At 40.4% G+C, this 17,756-nt stretch overlaps 1 protein-coding gene across 5 annotated transcripts in view; it reads left to right on the top strand.

The window, feature by feature from the left end:
* Positions 1-17,756, top strand: part of LOC104928201 (disks large-associated protein 1) — a 111,782-nt gene that overhangs the window by 63,841 nt on the left and 30,185 nt on the right. For all 5 annotated transcript variants that reach the window (XM_027276499.1, XM_027276498.1, XM_019261986.2 and 2 more), the window contains 3 exons: positions 7,554-7,768; positions 10,898-11,093; positions 14,098-14,380. In XM_027276499.1, coding sequence (XP_027132300.1) covers positions 7,554-7,768; positions 10,898-11,093; positions 14,098-14,380 — 694 coding nt within the window. The remainder of the gene's footprint in view (positions 1-7,553; positions 7,769-10,897; positions 11,094-14,097; positions 14,381-17,756) is intronic.

The following is a 17,756-nucleotide window of genomic DNA, read 5'->3' as shown; positions in this document are numbered from 1 at the left end:
ACTTCTTATCCACCCAACCCCCTGCCACCTCCACTTCCTTCACTTCCTCTTGGTTTGGAGAGCCTTCCTCTTCCTTCTCCTCTTCCTCCTCTTTCCTCCTTTTTGAGTTGAAGAGAGAAGTAAGTGCAGAGCCAGTAGCAGCCTTACTCTCTGAATGTTAGGTAATAACATGAACTCATGAAGAACGACATCCTTTCCTCTTTGTAGACTTCATTTTTTATTTAGTAGTACTTCCCTTCCTACCAGTTATCTTGCCTTTCCTCACTTTCTTGTTGTCTTGATGGTTTGTTGTTGTGCTGTGCTTGTTCTTTGAAGTGCTGTGTTGAGCAGTGTTGGGGAGGTATTTAACTACATGTAGGAAGTCCCAGCAAAGGTAGGAAAGGAGAAGACTGCAGCTAGTATCGGTTGTGTCTAGATGGTAACCCTAGATTTAAAAAAAAACTCTTGAGATTTGTCCTGAGATTTGTACATTCAGTGTGATACCAAAGTTAACAGTCAACATTTTCAACCAAATTAGAGCTTTTCCTAAACTTAATCAAACAGTTTGATTGTCTAAATCTAATTGATTATGAATAACAACAATAATTATTGACTTTGGGCCTCTCATGGGACACAAAGCCCAGTCTATGAGGGAAAAGTCCTGACAGCTCCTGATATATCTGCAGACTCAAGAAATCACCTACTGGGCTAAATCAAGAGTCCATGTGCAAGACAAATCAAGGATTACCATCCAGCCACAATGAGTTTGGTGGATGTAAGCATTGCTGGCTTTAGAATACTTGGAAAAATTGCAGGAAGGAAATGCATTGAACACATTTGTGTTAGACCTCAACGAGAGTTGAGAGGATGTCAACCAACACACAGTTCATAAAATGGATACACGTCATCTTGTAAAAGTAGAGAATACAACTCGTAAACTGAAAAGACAACCATCACCAGCAGCAGATTACACCAGCTGTCACTAATTAACATTAGTTTCATGAGTAAGTTGCCTAAGAGCTAAAAGTTAATAGTGTTTAGTTAATGTGCTATGTGAAAATGCTGTCTGTTTTTGGCCAAAATCTCCATAGTGTTACGTTTTAGTGTAGCTTTCTATCAGATGATCTACAAGATCCACAAGAAACAATTGAGCTGCACTTCTATCCTGACTATTGACAGTACAAATCTGTTTTTGCCTATCTGAAAATACTGGCAAAGGCAAATGATGGTTTTAGTTCAACTCCAGGTCCTAATGTGGAGTTAAACGGCCTCCCCAGCAGTGTTGTTTATCCGTTTATACATTTACTGTGAAGTGTGGAATAATCTTGTGTAATGTGTGTGTATGGTGGAATTCTTGTGTGGGTGTGTGGTCGCTTTGTACAGTACACATGTATGACATACATGAGAATCACCAACAAGTAGACCACAAATTATTTCCTTAGTTGTTTTATTGAACTTATTTTCAGAACCAGGCCTAAATTAGAGACGGGCTAGTTTTGGTGCTGTTTGCTGTCAATGCACATTCAACACTTTACTCCATGTATACCTGTTGTTTTGAAAAATGAATAATAATCAGTATAACAGGTTGTGTCATACCTCCCGTCTACTCCTGCATAATTGGGGTTAAGTTTCGATCAGTAAATGTCAACACATCCTGCACAGACGTTCCACGTAGAGCCTCAAAAGACATACCATAAAAAAACAAACACAAAGTAAGTAACCACTAAGTAAGTAAATGTACAGTGGTGAATGAACAATACTTCAAACTAGGTAGGTATCCTTCTAGTGACTCTGAGGTTACGTTAGCACGTTGAGTTAACAGTCATAAATATTCAGCTTCCAGTTTGACTTTCAACATGAAACACTTTAAGCAGTTGCTGTTTGGTTAGGTTTAGTCACAGAAACTACTTTTTTTTATTAGATTTAAATAAGTATGTAACGTTACTAGTTAATTTCTTTTGAGAAACTGGTGCTTACTTCTGTGACACAAATGTATGCTAATACATTAACAGGAACAAACTGGGGCTATTCTAACCGCAGCACAGAGAATTTCTCATGAAAAGTGCTGTGTATTTCAGGATTCAGTAGACCTGAGTGGGAAGGAGATCATTTAGTGGCTCAGACTCGTTTCACATTCACTCTCTCTCTCTCTCTCTCTCTCTCTCTCTCTCTCTCTCTTTGCCTTCTATCAGTCTCAACAAGCAGCAGTGTGACTCATTTATAAACTGTGATACAGACATATTCCAGAATACTGACAGACAACAAAGACACAGACTTCAACGTCTTCTGGAATTTTGTAAAGGATATAAACACCTTTTGTAATATTGTATATTGTATTGTAATATATTGTTAAAAATATGACAGTACATGTGGAACATCCACGTGAGAGCCATTTGTTAAAACAGCTTTCATCTATGGGTGTTAAAATCCATGAGCACTGTATGTATAACATATTGCAGTAGTGGGATGTAATGAGATGTAGAACATTTGTAATAGTATCGTAAATTTAAGAAAGTGTCCATGAATAAAATAGTAAATAAGACATCAACAATGTTTGTTTTTACTACAGTGAAATACCTTAAAGATTGAGGCACATTTAGTATTGTCAGAAATCTGTCCTGATCACCCACAACGGCCTAACACACCGAGGGGTATGAAAGTCTTACAGGTATATATATATAAAAAAATAGATTGTTAGAAAAAGCTAATTCATAAAAAACTCTGTCTTCCTCAGATATGAGTGGTTTCACATTGTCCCCTTTGCCCAGAGTTAGTTATGCCTCACCTTTCCTCACTTCCTTACTAAAGCAATGGAACGTGTGTTCATACCGAACAGGTCTACACCGTACCAGAAATGATTTACAGAGATCCAACAATGCCCACCATGAGCCAGCACTCTTACCCGTCACCTCTGTTGTTAAAGTTAGAGGAAGGGAAGGAAGAAAGAAAGAACACACTTTCCTTCTTACAAATCAAAAGTTGAAATCTTGTTGTTTTTGTTTGTTGCCACAGTGACTACTGTCCAGGAAAAGTTACAAAGTCTGGCATTAATATTTAAGAAGGTTTAGGGTTGTGTTTAGGGAAAGATGATCATAGTTAAAAGAAAGAGATGAAATGAGAGAAGTTAAACACTGGGTGTTGTGAGCATATTCACACACATCATTTGCTGTTGGGTTAGTTGAGAAGTCCCACTGTGTTTAGTTCTAATACAGCACAGATCATGATTTTGTAGAGATTTTCAGAGAGTTTAAGGATTTCTTTTAAACCTGGAGCACAAAAACAAGTCAAATTCAATCACTGCGCATGAAAAACTGAGGAAAAACTACATTTCACTCTCAAACAATGTGGTCTTTTTTGATGATGTCGGCAAACAGCAGCTACACCAGTGCTGCTGTAACAGTCGTGTCAGGAGAACACATTAAAGCGTCCCTGTTCCCCCTGGCTTTATATGTTCAATCTGCAAATTATTATCTTCAGCATCTCAACAGCACGATTGCTGGCTGCACTGTTACAGTACCTGTTATTTCTAAGGCTGCTGCCTGAAGCCATCAAAACAGCCAAGTGTTGCCAAGGAAACAGTCTACAGGCTGTAATATAAAATACACAGTAAATGCTCTGGACATACTATATACGCACTGAGTCAGCGTGCAGTCACATACACAGTGACTTATTTTATGAAACATGGACAGACAGATGGAGTATTTGTTGTATTGCTGAACCTCAGAAACGTATCAAATCTCCAACAAACAGCATCTGCGCTAATGACAGTGTAAACCACGGAAAGCAGTGTTCCACTCTCCCTCAGCCATTACAGCAGAATGAGTGCTGAGCTGCAGTGGAAGTGAGGCCTGTGCGTGGGTGAGAGGCGCTGCTGATGCTACTGCAGCTGGTCCTTTCCCCGCATTCTCTTTTTATAGCCAAACTGCTCATTTGTGTCTCTTTGACGTCACACACACACACACACACACACAGAAAGAGAGAGAGACACCGAGCCCAGCAGATCTGTTCAGCCTCGGTGATTCATATATAATTAGTCAGAGTAGCGGTGCGATTCTCCTGCTGTCTGTCTCAGTTATTGTCTGTCAAATTCTCACACCCTGGCCTGCAGTCTGAAGCCAGTAAACGCTCACATGGTTGACACACGGCGCTGGAATCTCTCTAGCTGGCACAGACACACTAAAAAGGTGTGGCTAATTAAAAATAATTAGATGTGGTGGGTTGTATATATGTCAGCCATAGACCATCATGGAGCTCCATCACAGTTTAACATGCTATCAGTAAAGTTTCAGTCCAGCAGTCTCCAGATACAGAGCTTATTAAACATTTCTTTGAACACCTTGTCATGTTAAGAATCTTTGTCTACATGATTTTACTGCATTTAGCTGCAAACTGTGAACGTGACGTTGTCCTGTACTGCACAAAATTACATATTTTTCACAGATTTTGACGCGAGGCTCTGGAGGACAGGATTGTTTGGTTGTTTTTTGCTGAACACTATAGACTGAGACCAAAATCAAGTCTTAAAGTACGACATCTATTAAAAATTATAGTCCTTTTGAGAGCAGCATGTGGACCCTCCTGTCTCACCTTCTTCGTCACATTTGAGGTGTGAATCTTCATTTGTCTCCCCTGTCAGTGATTCAAATGCACAACGATTATTGATGCATCTCAATCGGGGGAGGAAACTACTACCAGCCATATGATGGTAACACGTGGAAGTGACTGGTATATTTCAGACAAAATAATAATTTAACCAAGTCAGGACAGACAGAAATCCTTTTTTGTTTAGAAAGTTCTTTGAAAAATCAGTCTATAAGCTACATGTTTGCATCATCACTATCACATTTTGTGTTTCCCAATACTACTACTACTTCACTTTCAAAGTACTGGGTGCATTTTTCATCCTGCGCTTCTGATCCCCTCCCTTTATACATGAGAGTAAAACATGGACGTAGTCTCCATGACATCACCCACAAGTTTCTAAAGAGCCGTTGTGAAGCTCTGGTAATAATTCTGTCACTGCATTCATGCAGTATGTCTGCACTGGGATGGATCTTAGAAATAAGAAATTTCCATTTGCCTCCAGTCACACACGGGTCTAACTACAGCAATAACATTGATAATGTATTCTAATTCAGGTGTGCCGGTTGCAGGGTCCTGGCTTTGTGTCTGCTGGCTCTCTGTCATGGCTTAGTGGCATAGCTAAATGGAGCAGAGCCTCATTACAGTTATTAGTTCCACCTGTGCTTCTTCTTCTATGAGTCAACATGTCCACTGTGAGAGGGGGGACATGCAACCTGTCACTTGATTAGCCAACTCTGTTATTTTGATGTTGTTATCAGCCTGAATGATAGAAAGAAAAAAAAGAAGCTCTTCATAAATAATGAGTTTACTGTAGGGTTGCACATCTCTCTGTGATAAACGATTCGATACGCATCTAGATACACAGGTTACGATACGATTAAAAAACGATATACAGTTATTACAGACCGGTTTGATCTTACAGTACAGTACAATATTTTCTTTTCAAATATGTAAAAGACCACATATCCCCAAGCATTGTTGCTTTATGGCACTGGCAAAAAAAATAAAAAAAAATAAATAACAACAACAAAATCACGTCAATGTATTTATTTTTAGACATGGACCAAAAAAATTCTTGCTGATTCAGCATCATTTGTTGGAGAGAATCTGGTGGATTTTCAAAATAAAATACGCGTGCAAACTGCTGGTCGTAAAAACTGACAAAAGAGAAACTAATTAACTACGTAGCATATTTACACACGTAGAAGCACGTTTAGAAGAACATACAACGGGAAAATGTCCAAATCTGAGCAAGTAAACAAAGTCTGGCGGGCTAAGTGCTCGTTTCTAAAACACTCCCGGTGGTCGCGTGCAGGAATTCATGGCTAATTCGCATCGACTGAGGAGGCTGCTACCGACGCAGCCGTATCGCTTACTTGTTAAACTGAATATCCGGTCGCATCGGTTTATCATTCACAACCTTAGTTTACTGGTTCACTTTGTGTTTTAAGAATAATAATAAAATGAGCATATTATCACTTCTATCACCTGTATATGTTCCTTGAACTTTAGCACTGTAAAATGTACAGGGTAGTGACTTAACATATCTCATATTCTGTCATTACTATAACATAATATTTTATTCATATTGGTATATATCATTGCCATAGTATTCTATTTCTATTTCTAGTATTCTGTTTTCTATTTTTCTAGTGCCCACGTCATACTCCGAGATAACAGTTATTATAGGAAAGTAGTTATTAGTCAATTGCATCAATTAACCGCCCTCAAAAGTACAGGCCTCTGCAGGCCTCTTTCCCTTCATTGATTCTCTATTCTGTATCTATGTATTATTTCCTGTGACGACTAACACAGCCTACACACAGTGTATATTTCTGTTATAATGTGCAGTGCATAGTTACAGTATTATAGCACTAGTGTAGCTTTATTTCCATATTTTAAAATAGCATTTCTAAAGGAACTAGTTAAATAGAAAGTATTTTTTGGTAACCTATTCTATAAAGGTTATAGAGGCATTCATGGTGAATTATGACAGATTCAAAAAAATTGCACATTTGACTAATTATTTATAATAATAATTATAATTTAATTATCTGAACACCAACTAACAATGAAACCTTATAATAAAGAATGGATTATTATAAATGCATCATTGTGTGCTTCACTGAACACATACAATGATAACTGATCATAATGTGTTATAAGCCACATCAGTCAGCCTCTAAATTATAACTAGTCAAGAGCTTCAAGAAGACACCTGAGGTTATAATTCATTATAAGTCACATCTGTGATGCTTCATGTCAATATAGTGCCTTACAAAGCGTTATGAGTGTTTATGAATGTAGTCATGAAGCATTATGAATGCATTATAATTCACTATAAATGTCCTCATAACACACTATAGATGTGGTCTTCACAGAAAGCGTTATCTAGTTTTGTTTCTGTCGAATTCTTTAAATGTCATTTCCTAAACTGAATTACATTCACCTCCGTTCTGTCGGGGTAGAAAAATCTGTCAAACTAAATAACAATTTAAGAGTCTCCTGAAAACCTTCTGTGTATTACAACAACTCTCACCCCATAAACAGTCATTCTCTGGTAACAAACAGAACCCTCAGGTTAGATCAGACACATGCACATGCACATTACACACTCTCCTGTGCTCATGTATGGACACAGTTTGTGAACTGAGCTGACTCCTGTGAAGCAGATGTATGAATTAGCCAGAGAGAAAGTAAAAACATACACATACTGTTCCTGCTAATTAGCCACAGTGGTGTGTGAGCTGTGTATGGATGTGTGTGTGGGAGAGAGTGATGGATTAAGAGAAAAATGCCAGCCATCAGTTTAGTCCAGTGTGTTTGGATACTGTACCGTGATTGTTGTTGTATTGCATGTTAGCTCTGTTTTCATAGGTTCCATGTACCATCAGGACAGTTTAGTTAGCCAGTTTGGTGGCTGGGACTCGGACAGCAGTGGAGTGGATCCTCTTGACAGTGTTTCTCTGTCCTCTCTGCCCGGTCATCAGGTACCTCAGGATGAATGGAGTGGCTTCTCTCCTTTGGGGAAGGAGGACGACATCCCCTGTCGGAGGATGAGGAGCGGCAGCTACGTCAAAGCCATGGCCGAAGACGACAGTGGAGACTCTGACGGGAGCCCCAAACCCTCTCCCAAGATCCAGGCACGCCGGGCCAGCTACCTAAAAGCTACACAGCCATCACTGACTGAGATGACCACTCTACAGTGAGTTCACCTTCTCTGTGCTTCTTTTTCTGATGTTACCAATTTTTCTCTTTCATGTTTAAATAAGACTAAAAAGATTATAATTGAAACAATGTCAAATGTTTTGGAAGTTCACGTGTTAGATATACACAGGCTTAATATTTTGTTGTTTTACTCAAATTTATATTTTAGTTTGAGTAAATGCATAAATACTGACTGCTGGGGTTCATATGGTTTTATCAAAGAAAGTCTCCACTGTAACAAACATTGTGTCAAAAAAGTGCAGGAACACAAATGGTACCAGACGCAGTGTGAAATTCTATAAATGTCAGAGATTTGTGGATGTCTGCAATTAAAAGCAAAAAGAATAAAAAAGAAAACTTTTACCTCTAACCACAGCTATTGTGCTACCTTCATGAATAAACTAGAATTTGTTTATTTCACACTGCGATCTTTATTCATGTGTTATCATGGTGAACAGTGTGTTTAGTGTCTTTGTCACTGAAGCCGTCAACTCATTTGAAGCCTGCAACTAGACATGCTGTTTGTCTTAACTTTACTCTGATAAGCTAATTAAAAAACAGATGGTGCTCATTGGGGTGAACCTGAACTCAGATCAGTAAGAGTACAGTAATAGTGTACTTTATTTAGCATATTGTGTTTGTTACACAAAATATTTCTCTACAGTGTTTTTTACATGATCAACTTACCGTTATTTTCACTGTAAACATTTACTAAATATTAGAGACGAGTGAATAAACTGAATATTAGACTGTCAATTCAAATGAAAAGAAAATAATTTGAGTATAGTGCTGCATGTCAGCAGGAAGCCAGAAATATCACCTTCTGTCTAATTAAGCTTTAACAGCTCTTTACTTGCAGTGGGTAAGCGGAGGACTCAGGCTGCTACTCTGCTTCTTCTGTTGTCTTCTCTTACGGTGTCATGCATACACCATCTCCCTCTGTCTGTTCATGTATAGAGTGGCCTCTTGATGGTCACTTGAAGCAGGACTACTTTTCTATGAACACTTCAGTTAACAGTGTGTGTGTGTTTAAAACTTTTCAGTAAGCTTATTTGGTTCCTTCGACTTTCACCTCAGTCACTTCTTAAACTGCATTTCTCTTCCAGCTCAAACAGTGTGAGCAGGACAGGGACAGTGTTGGATGGGGTTCACTGTTTCGGTTCACTGCATTCACTGACAGAATTATTTAAAAAAAGACAAAACAAGCCTTTTTTGGTCTGAACTGCATCTCAAATACAGATTGACAAACACGTTGGAGAAAGTAACTCATAAATTAATCCCAAAATATCTGCTTTGGTGTGGCATATGGATGTGACAGACGTGAAACGTGAAAGTTCTTGACCTGAACTGCAGAGACCACAAACATGGAAGCTTTGACTAACTGACCATCAAAAGTTGTAATTCATCTAAATTAATGACACCATGTTTGCACTCGATAAAGCAAAATGAAGTAAGAAAAAGCTGATAGTGACCAGTTATCCCTGTCCTTCTTAACAATAGCAACAAGCAACAAGTGTCAACAGAGGTCATGAGGTCATGCTTATGTACACTCCCAGTGTAACACAACCAATGTACAGATGGAATATATCCGTCCTTTAGACACCCTCTTGTCCACTCAGATTTATTTCTCTTTTCATCTTAAACCACCTTTTTGTGGACATGCTGGAGGGATGCCCAAATCATTTAGATCATTAGGGGACAATAATTAATGAAAATATGCAGTTTGATCAGAAGTTAGATACACATTTCTCATTGTAAATACTACTATATTTGTTTTCCTTCATGCCCGGTGCAATATGATGGCAGCAGCCTCGTATTTTAGGCAGCACCATTTAAAGCAAAGAGACTATTACTGCCTTCCTAGACATAATAGATAGCTTGCCATTGATGTTCCATTAACATGAACAGACATCTGTGTCTCCAGACTAGAATGTGTTGACAATAACACCTGCATGGGTAAAAACATTCTATTTGGCTAAATCTGGGCGTGTAGTATTTGTGGTGTTATCTTTGGGTTTAAAGTCTATCGACCAGCATGAGTTGGGCAAAATGTGAGACCGACTCAGGCACTTCTGATGAACTTTGAGAGTGTCTCTAATTCTCCTTGGCCAAGCATCAATAAATAATACAGCATAAGACATCAGAGGCTCCTGAACACTTTCTTCCTTCCTGACCTCACCATCGACTTTTGACTTCAGCAATTTCTCCACAACAAGTGGAAGCCACAGTATCAATAGCTGCAGATAGGTCCCTGGAAGACTTCCAGCCATGGCCTTATCTATTGGGCTAATAAGAAGCACATATGGGCAACTGTTAGATCAGATCTAATGCACTTGGATGAAAGAGACTGAGAAAGATGGGAGATTTAATTGATGAATATGGCATTGAAGTATTAGAAGTAGTAATGCCAATTTAGGAGTCTGTAGAGAGTGTAGTACAAGGAACACAGAAAGTTTTAGGAAAGCAACTCCAGCTCTGGGTGATGGTGTGCTCTACTGGACTCAAGCCGGTCTCTAAACATTTCACTCAGTAGAGTCTGTTCTCAGTTTTCCAATCATCTGCTCTCTCGTTGGGTAAAGTTAGGGTTCAAGGATGCTTTGAAGGTGCATTAGGTCCCGCACGGTGTGAAAAGTATTTGTTTCTGATAAAACTGTTAGTATCAAAGCTAGATAAATATTACATCATGTATTCATATGAATGGATCCGACAGGACGACTGCACAGGTCATTGCATTCAGATGAAGCTATCTATCAAACCCAGTCAGCTATGGTAGTTTAGCCTAAGCAGATATATTGTAGTTGTATCTGGGTCGAACTAGGTCAGCTGAATACCCCTCGTCACACCCTCCCTGCCTTTCAAAGCCTGTGTGAGAACCTACATTGGCTGTTCTGGGTCACTGTAGAAGCATGACGATGAAACATTTGAACTCATTCTAAGGTAACAGCTCTTCTAGATTATACACTAATGAAAATAAAGTTGTGAATATTATATTCCATTTCTGCCATTTTCTGCCACACACAGCACACAAACCAGGATGACCATGAATCCACGACTGGAATATCATTTACACGTTTGGACTAAGTTCAGAAATAACCTTGTGTATGACTCTCTGTCGTCTCTGTTTCAGGATCTCGACGGAGCACTCCCCCAAACTGCAGATCAGAAGCCACAGTTACCTGCGTGCGGTGAGTGAGGTTTCAATCAATAGAAGCCTGGATACCCTGGACCCCAAAACCCTCCTCGACCCCAAATCGCTGCTGTCCTCACCCCAATACCGCTCACGAAATGAAAGCTACATGAGGGCTATGAGCACCATCAGTCAGGTTGGTTGCCAACACTACTGCCTTTATATTTACAGTATGCCCCACCTTATCATGTCACCATAGAAACACAAGGCTTAGATGGACATGAACTTTGAACTTATTTTTATACACTAAAAAACTAACAATTCACCTAATGACATTATTTTGAACAGTTTGAGAGCCTGGACATGATGTGTCTGTAAAAGACTGTTTACTGTTGCCAATACAGACCTTATTATCCACTTTCTCATTTGTTCTGGAGCAGATCACATGACATGATGTCATGACATCACATGTTCAGGTTTGAAGGTCTAAGGATTGAGATAAACTGCTCCAGAAGGCTACATTTGAAACCAATCAACATAACCTAACCTCTTTTAGGAGTTATCTCCCATGTTTCAATCATAAAGTAAATGGTAGACACTTGTACTTAAAAGTCATCTACCAGGGTGTTGGTTAGCTCAGTTGGTAGAGCAGCCGTCCCATGTACAAAGGCTCAGTCCTTGCTGCGGCGGCCCAGGGTTCAAATCCGACCTGCAGCTCTTTGCTGCATGTCATTCCTCATCTCCCTGCATTCCTGCCACTCTTCAGCTGTCTATGTCAAAAAAAAAAAAAAAAAAGTCATCTACCAGCACATATTGAATTGTCCAGCAGTTTCAAATGAGCAATGTCATTTGAAACTGCTGGACAGGCTTCTATAATAAGTAATTGGAAACAATACAGCCCAAACAGTCCAAACAGTACAACCATCCTTGTTTGAAAATGGTTTCAAATACTATCTGAGCACAGGTCTGAGCCACAAATCCTTGTAAATATATTTTCTTCCTCTGGAGCTCTATTGTTGCCCAAAAATGATTAAAAACACATTAGTCTGCCCTGTTGCATTGGGTGACACGTTCCTTCATTACCATGAACACACACTGTAGTTTTGACTCAATCTCACACACACCATCCTACACACAAAGACACCAAATGTGGATTAATCCGCTGAAAAAAAAATAGTCCAAATGAAATAAATGCATTATTTACACATGTCTGAGTCAGTCAATCAAACATTCCACATCAAACACATCGACATCCACATCAAACAGCATCAAGCTGTTTTAAACCACTGAACCTCTTTGAGAAATGAAACTTCTGCATCTGTGAGTTGTGAAGATTTACATCCTCTGTAAGAACCAATAGGCATGGGGCTGAAAGCCACAGACAGGTTAGAGAAGTCAGACAGTAGTGAGTGTCTACACGCACTGTTAGGTTTGGTCTTTTCTTGCTTTTATTGACAATAAAAAAATACAGAGTTAAACAGATATGGAGACCTTGTAGTATTCCACATTGTTGCTCTCTGAATATTTATTCATGTTAGCCACGTTGAGGATAATTCATGAATGAATGCATGATCAAGGCCACTAGCTTGCACTCAATCCTTTTCTAAAGTAATGTGCTCTGAAAGCTTTGTGTTGGCACCATTTCACCTTAGTATAAATGTCACTCTACTAAGCAACCCATCTGCAGCAGTTACAGTAGCTACTACACCAAGACAGCTGCACCTAGAAAGAGTATGACTCCATACTTCCTCCTGACAGGCCACTGAAATGAAGCTGGGCCCAATAAGCCTTAATTTGTTCCACCTTACCTTGAACCTGCACTTGTATTACTCACCCTGAACCTGCTGATAATTCCATTACCATGCTGAATTGCCTCTATTAACTGTTGTAATGTCCTCCTCTGCATGGATCTAACAAAAAAAACCCTCCTGCTTAAACAACTTGCCACAATATGCTTTTGTTTTGCAGTTCAAATCCATTCAATTGCAATTTGTTTTCAATTTAAGTCAATGTGAAAATTAAGCTCAGTGATTGGAAAATAAAAATAATAGGGGAATAAAAATGTCAACTAAAATCCCAGTAATGGGATGTTGCAGTAGGTGTTGTGTGTGTTAAAGGGAGAGCAAGGCGGCAACAATGTAGAGAGAGTGAAAGAGAACAGGTTGAATAGCACAGTCCAAAGAGCTTGTAGTAGAGACATTATTGTGAGTGGAAAGTCTTGGCTGGATTTAGAACAATCATGGCTCTAGTTTCTTGCCAGAGCCACTTCTATGCAACTATTTATTTTTTTGTATCTGTGCCTGTTTGGCAAATTTCCTGACACCAAATGAACATGCTTGCACTGAGGTGGGATAAGAGGGGAAGCTGAGGCTGTGTTTCTGCTGATTAGGTGGCACGGTGCAATTTCGGTGCTCATTTTGGCATAAAATTGCATTTGTGTTAAAACCTGCTCAGACAACCTCTTATCTGAGACCCAGGGCAATTTTGGTGGCTTTGGTTGGCATAGGCGTAAACACTCACAGCTCCAAGATCACTCAACACTTGCTGCACTTTTTTTCATTTACTGCACACCGATTTTACAATTTTTAATGAATTGGAGTCTGATGTGCAGAAACGTCAGACGAATGCGCGGTCGTCTCTACAGCAGCAGGTGTGATACATGTGAGTTGACTCGTGTTTCTTCCTGCTCAGAGGCGATGATGGCCGAGGATCACATTAAACCTCCCAAAAACCCTGCTTTGTGCACTGTGAATACCTTCATACTATAGCAGAATTATTTGATTATTATTCTTCCATTGCAACAGCAGATTATATTAGCAAATCTCCAAACCCCATTTTGTAAATGTTTAAAGAAATGAGGATGGTTTAATTTGTTTCTGTTGAATAAATCAGGATGGCTTTTCAAATATACTGAGCAGGACCAAAAATGCATTTTAAATCTATTTAACAAAGTGTTTTTATTTTAACCCTGTTAAGTGCCAACATGCATGTCAATAAAAGTCTCAACAAGGAGTCATGCAGCCGGCAGGAAGCTCTTATGAATGTATCTGCAGTGTGTCTCTTTTTAGAATCTATAATGTTTTAAATGACAGCAATGCCCCCCCCCCCCCCCCTCTTTTTTTTCTTCTCTTTTTCTCCCTCCTCCCCCCCCCCCCCCCTTCATTCTTCCCTCTGCTTCTCCCCCTCCTCTCCTCCTCCAGTTGAGTGAGGTGGAGGTGAATGGGCAGATTGAGCAGGTGTGTGAGCAGGTCTACAGTGAAATGCAGTCCCAGGCTATGGAGGCTGCCATGGACAGCATGGACACCATGGACACCCTGCCTATGCCCGGATGCTTCCGGATGCGGAGCCACAGCTACGTGAGAGCAATCGACCAGGGCTGTGCTGGGGAGGAGGAAGGAGAAGGAGGGAGGCCGCTGCTCCTGCTGCCATCCTCCCCGCCACGCACATCTGCCACCACCGTCAGAACCATCCAGAGCAGCACAGGTAGGACGCTCAGTCTGAATGTCTTTGTATGCGTCTTTTTGTCCTTATACACGTGGAACTTTATGGTGCCTCCACATGAGGATAAAGGACTGTGAGCCAGTGGGCAGGATACATGTGGGTGAGGAAAGTGGAAAGCAGCACTTGCTCCGCCCTCATTACCACTGCTAAGGTGCCATTGAGCAATGCCATTAACCCTAACTGCTCCAGTGGAGCTGCTCAGCGTCCAGCAGATCAGACTGTTGTTGTTCTGGACAGCTTCCTGGTATGAGTTTGTAGCATTTCCCCCAGTGAGTGGAGGAACATTCTAAAAGTATGTTTAAGCACTTCTGTACAGGCATAGGGAATGACACACTTCAGTAAGTAATGTCTTTATCTGCAACATGTCTAAAAATGGTCCTCAGGCCCAGTTGCTGTTGATTATACATCACGATGAGGAAAAGATCTGTGTGACTCATTAAGGCGTATGCATGCATGGGAATTGAATGGTACACCATAGGCACTGGAAACAAAATGATCAAATGAGTCATCCTTCACCATTTTCTCAACAAGTGGGTGGGTGCATGTGTGCAGCAGTACTAGCTTGAATATTTGACCTCTACAGTGGAGGGCTCATGTGGCTCTGTGTGCATTTCTAGTCTGAGTGCTCTCTTCCGGGATGATAGTACCTCCATCCACCAGTAGTGGAGTGTCACTGAACGTGATGAGGATGAGCTCATACGCTGTGGTGACCACACATCAACCCAGCTGAACTCAAATCAAATCAAATCAAATCAATTTTATTTGTATAGCCCAAAGTCACAAAGTACATTTCCCTCGGAGGGCTTTACAATCTGTACAGGGAGTGACACCCTCTGTCCTTAGACCCTCGGTTCCAGTGAGGAAAAACTTGCCCACAAAAACCTTTAACAGGGAAAAAATGTGGAAGAAACCTCAGGAAGAGCCACAGAGGAGGGATCCCTCTCCCAGGACGGACAGACGTGCAATGGATGTCACGTGTACAGGACAAATCAACACAAACATATTGTACAATTAACAATGATTAAAATGACAATGAATTACAATGAATGATAAAAATGATACAGTAATAGATTGGTAGTAATAATGCAGTAATAATATATGTAGTGGGCGTCATGCAGGATCACAGCAGCAGCCACGATCCCCGAGAACCTGCTGGACGACAGAGCACAGAAACTCCGGGGAAGTTTGGTTAGTAACATGCTTAATGAGACATGTCCACAGATGGAGAGATATGGAGAGATTGGAGGATATAGAGATAAGATATATTATATATAGAGAGAGGAGATATAGAGAGATATGAGATTATTATATATATAGAGGAGAGAGATAGAGAGATATAGAGAGAGAGTGAGGTGTGAGAGAGGAGAGAGGAGAGGTTTTCGGTAAGGGAGATGTGTGCATCTTCAACCAATACCGTGCCTGGCTAGGCTAACCCTCGGTGGGGTCCCCCGGCAGTGTAATCCTATGGCCGCATAACTAAGGGATGACCTGAGCCAGCCCTAACTATAGGCTTTATCAAAAAGGAAAGTCTTAAGTCTATTCTTAAAGGTGTTGACCGTGTCTGCCTCCTGAACCCAGAAAGGTAGTTTGTTCCACAGAAGAGGAGCCTGATAGCTGAAAGCTCTGGCTCCCAATCTACTTTTGGAGACTATAGGAACCACAAGGAACCCAGCGTCCTGAGAGCGCAGTGTTCTAGAGGGGTAATAAGGTATTATGAGCTCTTTTAGATAAGATGGTGCCTGACCATGAAGAGCTTTGTAAGTAAGGAGAAGAATTTTAAATTCTATTCTAGATTTAATAGGTAGCCAATGCAAGGAAGCCAAAATGGGAGAGATGTGATCTCTGATCTTGGTTCCTGTCAGAACACGTGCAGCAGCATTCTGAATTAACTGCAAAGTCCTAAGAGACTTATTGGAGCAGCCTGATAACAAAGAGTTACAATAGTCCAGCCTTGAACTGTGGGAGATTTTGGAGCCACCATCATCACTCATGAGGAAAATGCTTTTCATTCCTCCAGCAGAGTCCCACACACTCTTATCTATGACAAGGAGCAGTGAAGCTGTTCTGGAGGCTTGAGGTGGAATAGCACCTTTTCATTTGTCATCCATTTGTGTCTACTCCACTTTGAGTAGCATTCAGTGCTGCCACTAGTCCTCAAACAGATCTTTGCCCGCGTTGTCATTTCATACACTGTGCAGTCTTAAATATTATCAACAGAGTGGCAAATTTTAACTTTTTTTTCAGTAAAATATCTCCTGGTCCCATGACTGAATTCAGTACTGCAGCGCAGCACTCCAGTCATGGAGTGAAGAAGGAGAAATGATCCATCTGTGTGGAAATACACACTCCATCACTGTATGTCCTGTTCTTCTGACATTAAGGTCAAATTCAGCTGTTTCTGAGAAGGTCACCCAGTAGGTGTAGATTTAGATTCACCCAGTGCATTCAATACCCCAAATCAAATGTAGAATGATCAGGGACTCCTTCAATTAGTGGATCAATTCTTTTTCTTTTTAAACATTTAAAGGTCCTCCGTGTGACATTTAGTTAAGTTTAGTTTGAGTTTTTGTTACCTTGTCTGTTTTTACGACCGGCAGTTTGCACGGGGTATTTTATTTTGAAAATCCACCGGATTCTCTATGCTGTTTCCGTGTCTGGCTTCCTGTCAGCTCTGTATAAATTGACACAGGCTGCTTGCGGCGTCCATCAAAAATAGAACTGCTACATATTTCATGGGGAGCTGAGTGGAGGCCCACTTCTGAACCGGACCGCGGTAGAGCCAGTGGGGTTTGAAATATTGACTAGAAGAGCCGCGTATGTGACCGCGATGCACACACACGCCCGGTGCAATTCAAGGGTTACAATAAGCACTCAGTAGTGTGTAGCTTTAGTCTGGAAGTATTGTTCAGATCTGTGATAATATGATGAAACCACATTAATCAACTCGCCAGTTCTCTCATGAGTGCTGACAGTTATCTGGCCTCTTTCTGTGAGTCTCATGAGACAGGCTGTTAGTCACATTTATAACACGCAGATTTTTTCTCATGTTTCACATGTTTTAAGATCTCATGTAAATGCTGCAGATTCTTCTGTCTATTGGCTGATGGACGTGAAAAAGCTTCAGTGCTGTTGTTTCATTGTAATGTTGTTTGACAGGCTCATATGTCCAAAGAAGTATTAATACAAACATACTGACCTGCAGTCAGCGCTGATGTACTCTGGCAGAAAAACCATGAAACATTATTAAGGCATCATTTTCTTATTGTCTTGGTTTTATTGTGGACTACAGTTTTCAGAGATGACATGAAGAGATAACTCCTCACTGCAGAGACTCTTTAGAGAAAAAGTCTTTCTCCTT

Source organism: Larimichthys crocea, unplaced genomic scaffold, assembly GCF_000972845.2.
Source record: "Larimichthys crocea isolate SSNF unplaced genomic scaffold, L_crocea_2.0 scaffold397, whole genome shotgun sequence".
Taxonomy (NCBI): Eukaryota; Metazoa; Chordata; class Actinopteri; family Sciaenidae; genus Larimichthys; species Larimichthys crocea.
Note: the sequence above shows the minus strand (reverse complement) of the source record. Positions and strands in the feature narration are given on the sequence as shown.